Below are 7,333 nucleotides of genomic sequence, written 5' to 3' on the forward strand. Positions count from 1 at the left end.
AATGAGCTGAGGCAGTTGAAAACCCCCAGTTGCATCTGATGGGGAGGTGGCATAAAGACAAAAGAAACACATGAAAGGAAACAAATTTCAAACTCCTGCTTTCTGAGGAGAATTCCACCTCCCAACCCCTTGTCTTGTGTCTCACCTGGGAAATCTTGGTTTAGATCTGGGACAGGGTCTCACGCCGAGAGGTAAGAGGGAGAGCCGATTCTTACCCAAGAGCCTTCCTGGTGGATTGAACCCAAAAGTGGCTGGAAGACAATGTGGTTTGCTGTTTACTTTTTCTTTTTTCTTTTTTTGCTCCTCCACCCCTCCCCCCAACCACTTCTTCCCTTAAACCATTAAACCAGTAAGTCAAATACAATATGGGTTTGTTCTTTTTTGGTTTTTCTTTTTTGGTTTTGGTTTTCATTGAATTGAAAATCACATTTGGGGCATAAAGTGACAGTGAGTTTTTAAAAAACGAGAATGCTGGCAACTTGATAAAAATAGTGAACTTTCTTGATAGAGGGAAAATCAAGTGGCATGCTGCCCAGAGACCCCAGTTTGAATTTTAGTTTCTCCACTTGCTACTTCTGGGATCTGGAGCAAGCCCCATCCCATCTCTGTGCCTCAGTTTCCTCATGGGCAAAATAGTATCGTTTCGTAGAGAAACGGTCTCTAAGGCCCCCTCCTCCGCACTAAGTCGGATCCTGAGTTGTAAGGCTCTCCTGGCAACCTGAACATCTCCCTAGAATGTGAGCTCCGTGAGCACGGGACCTCATCTGTGGATTTTAATGCTCTGTGACCAGAACCGAGGACAGTTTGTTGAATGGAACCTGCCTAGGGGTTCTTGCACAGTGAAGCTGAATTCCCGGTGAGTCCCTCGGGAAAGGCGGAGCGACCAACCTCAAAGCGCACAGCCCTCAGTGACCAGTGTGGTGAGCGTGCTCGGGAAAGGAGGTGTCGGTTCAAAGTTGTCTGCTACAGATGGTTCTTCTAACCCGGCTGGAGTCATCTCCTCAGTGGCTCGGAGAGCTCCCCAGGGGTTTACATAAGGCAGGGTGAATCACACCCACCGTCGGAAACGGAGAAGGCAAAGGAACCTGCCCCAATCCACCCCGGGCGGCGCCGGGAGTGTGCTGGGGGTTACTCTGAACTTTGCTGGAGGCCAGGAGCCGCCCAGGCAAAGGGACTCCACGACTACTCCAACCCCCGAGAGAGCGAGCGGTGCGTCTCACCCACCCAGCGCGAATCCAGCGCGAATCCAGCTCTCTGCCGCCCGCTCCGACGCCCCCGCGCGGGCGCCGCCTGCCTGGCTTCCGGCTCCCGGCCCCTAAGTCCCCGAATGAGTGTGGGACCGCTTCTCCCGCTTGGAAGGAGCCATCGCCGCTTTAAAGGGAAGAGGAGGGGAAGGGGGCGGGGAGCGGCGGCGGAGGAGGGGGAGGGGGAATCCTCCATCGCTCCCACGTGGTCCGGGCGCCTGTGAATTGCGCCCGCCGGAGGGTCTCACAGCGAAATACAAAAGCAGCTGGGAAGCGGCAGCGAGGCGAGTTCTCAGTGCCGGGCAGAGACCCGCAGCGCCCCGCGGCAGCGATGGAGCTGAGGCGCCCGGAGCCCCGGAGTCAACGAGCTGCCGAGCCCGCGTCGCCGCCGGGACCGGGGCTCCTGGGCTCGGCTTGAAGCGGCGGCGGCACCGGCGCGGCCGGGGGAGCATGGGCAGGAGGATGCGAGGCGCCTCCGCCACCGCGGGGCTCTGGCTGCTGGCGCTGGGCTCGCTGCTGGCGCTGTGGGGCGGGCTTCTGCCGCCGCGGACCGAGCTGCCCGCCTCCCGGCCGCCGGAAGATCGACTCCCGCGGCGCCCGGCCCGGAGCGGCGGCCGGGAGCCCGCGCCTCGCTTCCCTCTGCCCCCGCCCCTGGCGCGGGACGCTCGCGGCGGCTCCCTGAAAACTTTTCGAGCGCTGCTCACCTTGGCGGCGGGCGCAGATGGCCCGCCTGGGCAGCCCCCGGGTGAGCGCAGGCGACACGTGCCAACCGGACGGCCCTGGCCTGAGGAACGCGCCGCGGTGCACGGGGGCGTCTTCTGGAGCCGCGGCCTGGAGGAGCAGGTGCCCCGGGGCTTCTCGGAGGCCCAGGCGGCGTCTTGGCTGGAGGCGGCGCGCGGCGCCCGGGTGGTGGCCCTGGAGCGCGGGGGCTGCGGGCGCAGCTCCAACCGGCTGGCCCGCTTCGCCGACGGCACCCGCGCCTGCGTGCGCTATGGCATCAACCCCGAGCAGATACAGGGCGAGGCCCTATCCTACTACCTGGCGCGCTTGCTGGGCCTCCAGCACCACGTGCCGCCTCTGGCACTGGCCCGGGTGGAGGCTCGGGGCGCGCAGTGGGCTCAGGTGCAGGAGGAGCTTCGTGCCGCTCACTGGACCGAGGGCAGCGTGGTGAGCCTGACTCGCTGGCTGCCCAACCTCACGGACGTGGTGGTGCCCGCGCCCTGGCGCTCTGAGGACGGCCATCTCCGGCCCCTGCGCGCCACGGGGGGCGAGCTGGCCAACCGCAGCCGGGCGGAGCTGGTAGACCTGGTGCAATGGACCGACTTGATCCTCTTCGACTACCTGACGGCCAACTTTGACCGGCTTGTCAGCAACCTCTTCAGCCTGCAGTGGGACCCGCGGGTCATGCAGCGCGCCACGAGCAACCTGCACCGCGGCCCGGGCGGGGCGCTGGTCTTTCTGGACAACGAGGCGGGGTTGGTGCACGGCTACCGGGTGGCGGGCATGTGGGACAAGTATAACGAGCCGCTGCTGCAGTCAGTGTGCGTGTTCCGCGAGCGGACTGCGCGGCGTGTCCTGGAGCTGCACCGCGGCCAGGACGCGGCCGCCCGGCTGCTGCGCCTCTACCAGCACCACGAGCCTCGCTTCCCGGAGCTGGCCGCCCTCGCCGACCCCCACGCTCAGCTGCTGCAGCGCCGCCTCGACTTCCTCGCCAAGCACATTTTGCACTGTAAGGCTAAGTACGGCCGCCGACCGGGGACTTAGCATCCCCCGGAGGAGGAGGAGAGAGAGATAGAGACCCCCCTGGCTGGGGAATGGATGATGGGGGAAGGGCCGTCGCCTCAGACACCGCCTGGGACCAGCCGGCCAACGCCCAGCCGGAGACCCGAGCGTGAAGGCGGCTAAAAACTTCAGCTTTACCCACCTGCCCCTTTCTCTCAGTCCCAAGCTGTGTCCTTTCAAAGTTCTGGGAGGACGAACTCACCGAGGCGAGAAGTGTAACATTTCCTCCACCCAGCCTATAAAAGGATTCTTCCCTGTGCCAGTACGGAGTTTGCATCCAAAGAAACTGGCTGCTGCCGGAGTTTGGCCCCCGGGTGGCCGTCTCTGTGGGAGATACATCCTATTTCTTGGCCCCCTCATTCCCCTTCCGAAAAAGGAAAACTTCTATTTGAGCCATTGAGCTAATTCTGCAGTTTCCTACCAAACGCAGCGCTGGTGGCCCCGGAGCAGGGCTATGACATTGGCTGGTGGAGCCCCCTTCCTGTGTTCTCCCTTTGTTCCGGCTTGGTGATGGTGAGATCACTGTTAAGAGCTAGGGAACCGCTCCCGATAGGACAAAGAGAGCAGGACCTGCAGAATGGAGGGAGTCCTGCAGACGCTGACAATTTGTCTGACTTCTTCCTTACAGCTTGTCATTTCAGCCTGAAGGCTACAAATGCAGGACCGGCTGTATGCATTGATTCAAATAATGAATTTCTTCTTCCTCCCCCTTCCCAACCGTTCATAATTTTGTCAATGATGATGTTCACCAGAAGGGAAAAAAAAAAAGTTTCATGCACTTTACTTTGTTTTTATTTTAATTTTTTATTAAGAAAAACTTTTTTTATTTTGACAAAATTTGCCTTCTATGTGTATATATGTGTATAAAGTGTGGTGTAAATATACTAAACAAACTTATATTTCAATAAAAGGGAGTTTAAAATTTAGAATTTAATTCCTGTGGTTTTAACTGTTTGAGGTATCTGATGCCCTGCCTGGTTTTAGAATAAGCTCTAAGGTTTCTCCGTTGTGGATGTGCTTTTAAAACAAAGGACGCATGTATATCCCAGCTGTGACCATGGAACTTATAGAATTGAACAAAGACAAGAGCAGAATCCCTGTCCTGCTCACTCAAATGAACCCTCGTGCTGGAAATTTCAGAGTTCAGCATAGAACATGCGGGATGGTGGAGAGAGACATGGACGGAAAGTATTCTATTTCCTGGCCAATAAAACTGTTATATAAAAGGATTTCACTGTAATTTAGTCCTATATTAATCATTTGGCAAATATGATAGAACCAGATGTATAGACTGAAATATGATAAAAGCCTCCCCCCTTTAAACTTAACCACTGTGGTCACGTGTTGCACCTGATTTTCAGCATTGTAAGTACCATGCATCACAATGCGTACAGATAATAAGCTGAGCACAAACTGCATACAGGTAGAGAAAGTCATAAATTGATTCTTCTCTTTAATCTCCCAGCATAAATTCCATTGCCTCCAGGAGATCATAATCTCCAACATCTGGACTCATCCAGCTCTCTTAAGAGATCGTACTGTTCCCCGCCCCCCCCCCCCCAAGTACTAATTGCATGGTCCCCTCAGAGCAGCCATTGTGAAACCAGGAATGTGTGTAGTACTTTGTATATGGCATTTGGACCCTTTTTGGTGACTTCAAACAGGAAATGTCTTTGTATTTTCTTAAGCTTCTTTTTGACCCATAGGGGAGAGGAGAGGCAGTCAGTTTGTGTCTTTTTTTTTTTTTTTTTTATGACCCATTGGTGTTTTATCTTGGGATTTTATTTGATATGTGGGTCCAAATGATCTTGCCTGTTATCTTCTTTTTATTTAATGACCTTTAACTCAAAGCAACTTTTGGCTACTTTAATAGATTTTTATTTGACTTGCATTTGTAAACCTAGGGTTTTATAGACTCGTGATGGTATTAAATCTCTGTGGGTTTCCCTTCTCACTGTGCATTACAACACAGCATGTAATTTAACGATTTAATGCCATCCTTATGTTTCAGTGCCTCTGCTAAGCCAGCTCAAAAAAGAGTCCATAAAGTTTGAGGTGTAAGCCAAATATTTTCGTGATACAGGGTAGTGATAATGGCACATACATCTTTTTCAAGACATTGTTAATGTGAAACCTCTGATAGTTACCTCTTTCAAAAAGAGACATTTTCCATTTCTGATGATTGATAACTATATGAGATTTCCTGCCCAGATCAGCAGAGGCTCTCGAAGAAAAGGATAAATATTCAGCAATCTGCATGCTTTCCCGACGTGTTCATGGAGGAAAACCATGGGCAGAGCTAAGTTAGAAGTTTCACAGATGCACAGGAAATATACCCTGACTCCCATATAACTTCTGCACTGGTAAATTCTGGGCCAGCTGCATTCTCCACATTCCTCCTAAACTTCAGTTTCAAGCCCAGACTTGACCACGGTTAACCCAGAGCAAGAAACGAAGCATAATTTAAATGGCTCTTCTCAGATTCTTTAGTGAGCCATATCTGCCTGTTTGAGAAATAAGTTTAATTACATGGTGGAGTTGTTAAGGGAACCAAGACTTAATTACAGAGAAGAAGTTTTACCTGTTGCCATTCCTTGTGGATAATCGGTAGTCTGTGACATGGAAAGATCAATTAATGTTTTGCCATGGTCAAATGCTGAATGCTGCTAGGACCAAATCATTTTTCAGATGAAGAAAAAGAAAAGGAACTTTCAGGCTGCAGCATGGTGTAAAAGAGTAAGAGATTCTGCAGGCAGACTATATTCTGAATTCTGTCCCTCACCTGTTTACTTTCAGCAAGTCATTTAACTTAGTTCCCTCATTTATGAAATGGACATTCAATCAGAGTATTGTGGGATTTAAATGTTAACATATAAAACATAAGGACACACATAGGTACTTTAAAAAAAAAACCTCACTTCCTATTGCTCTTAAAAAAACAAAACAAAAGAACTCCTGCCTTTCTTACACCTCAGTAAATTTCTACTAATTTTCATCATCAAAGCCAAATCTAAAAATGTCCAAGATGAGGTCCAGTTTTTGAAATTAGTAATAAACGAATTTTTAAGTGCTTGAGAACCCTATTCTAGCATATGATCCTATGCAAAGCACTGGATCATATGACCAGGGGCAGAGGCTTGATCTCTATGTGGGCTCGAGTGGGTGGTTTCAGGACCCAAGCAGACCCCCTGTACCACAGGCAGCTATACTACAAATATACGAGGGTGATTTTTTTTTAAAGTAGATGGATCATTGCAAATCCATCATCACTTCTGGAAAGCATCAAAAAGTGATGAATCTTTGCAATCCTCCTCCAATTTCCTTCTGCCATGAGAAAGTAGGCAGTTGACCTTTATTCCCTGGATTTGACTGTTGATTAATTCACTTTGTCAATGACATAGTTCTAAACTCTATTAAGAGTACTTGCCCTCCTGTCTTCGAATCAGGGAGAAAAACAAATTATTTTAACACCTCTCAACACTTCTCCACCTTCCGCCTACCACTGCAGCTAGGAGAGTCCTCTTAAGGCCTAGAGGTTGGTAATGTGGATTAAATGAGTAACTATTTGTAGCATTCTCAGAACAGTGCCTGGCACAGGGTAAATGCAATATGGAGTGTTTATTTATTTGTGGAATAGATCATTTTCTTCTCTTAAGTCAAAACCAGAGGCATTTTGGGTCCCAGGCAGGCTCCTCTTTCATAATCCTGCTGTATCTCTGCAATCATAGAACACCTTCTACATGCTTCTATTTTGGCTCAGGAAAACCAGCCAGAGTGCATGAGTCTGGCAGGAATAACCTAAAGCCCACAGTTGTCAGCTGGTTGTCTCCTTTCTGAGATTGCCCTCTGTGTGAGTTGTCACATGCAGCCCCCTCTTTTTCACAGGGAGGCTGTGATTCTGTTTCTCATATGGCTCATCAGCTCCAGGGAGCAGTAAGCTGTGGAATTGTGCACCTTCTGAGCTACCCAGTTGCCGTGAATCATCCAAGCCTGGGCACTGATCATTTGTCCCTCAACACATCTGCCCCCTCCCACAGAGCCACTGATCCCTGTGGTATAAGGTTGGCAGGAGTATTAAAGAAAGAGTGGGGACTGCGGTTGACCCAGAAGCACAGGAATTGCTCCAGAAAGAAATAGAATGTCAGCTGCCGAGGTGGATGGAAATCCCAGGGCAAGAGTTGACACCCACCTCCAAGCATACTTTAATCATTAGAGTCAAGTGGAAAGGATATTGCGAGTCAAGAGATTCAGGCTACTTCTGAGTCATGTGACTTGGGAAAGTCATTTCCCTCTCTGGCTCCAGGTGT

The 7,333-nt window shown here is 51.1% G+C and overlaps 1 protein-coding gene across 1 annotated transcript; it reads left to right on the forward strand.

Moving 5' to 3' along the window:
- Nucleotides 1-1,372: 1,372 nt before the first annotated feature.
- FJX1 (four-jointed box kinase 1) lies at nucleotides 1,373-3,960 on the forward strand. The gene has a single exon (XM_032640492.1). It carries the CDS (start codon nucleotides 1,695-1,697, stop codon nucleotides 3,006-3,008), a length of 1,314 nt encoding a protein of 437 aa, XP_032496383.1. The 5' UTR covers nucleotides 1,373-1,694; the 3' UTR covers nucleotides 3,009-3,960.
- The last annotated feature ends 3,373 nt before the right edge of the window (nucleotides 3,961-7,333 follow it).

The sequence above is a fragment of the Phocoena sinus genome, chromosome 8 (genome assembly GCF_008692025.1).
Source record: "Phocoena sinus isolate mPhoSin1 chromosome 8, mPhoSin1.pri, whole genome shotgun sequence".
NCBI classification, from domain to species: Eukaryota; Metazoa; Chordata; class Mammalia; order Artiodactyla; family Phocoenidae; genus Phocoena; species Phocoena sinus.

Coding starts and splice junctions, on each gene's coding strand:
- FJX1 (XM_032640492.1), top strand. CDS start 1,695: ATGGGCAGGAGGATGCGAGGCGCCTCCGCCACCGCGGGGCTCTGGCTG.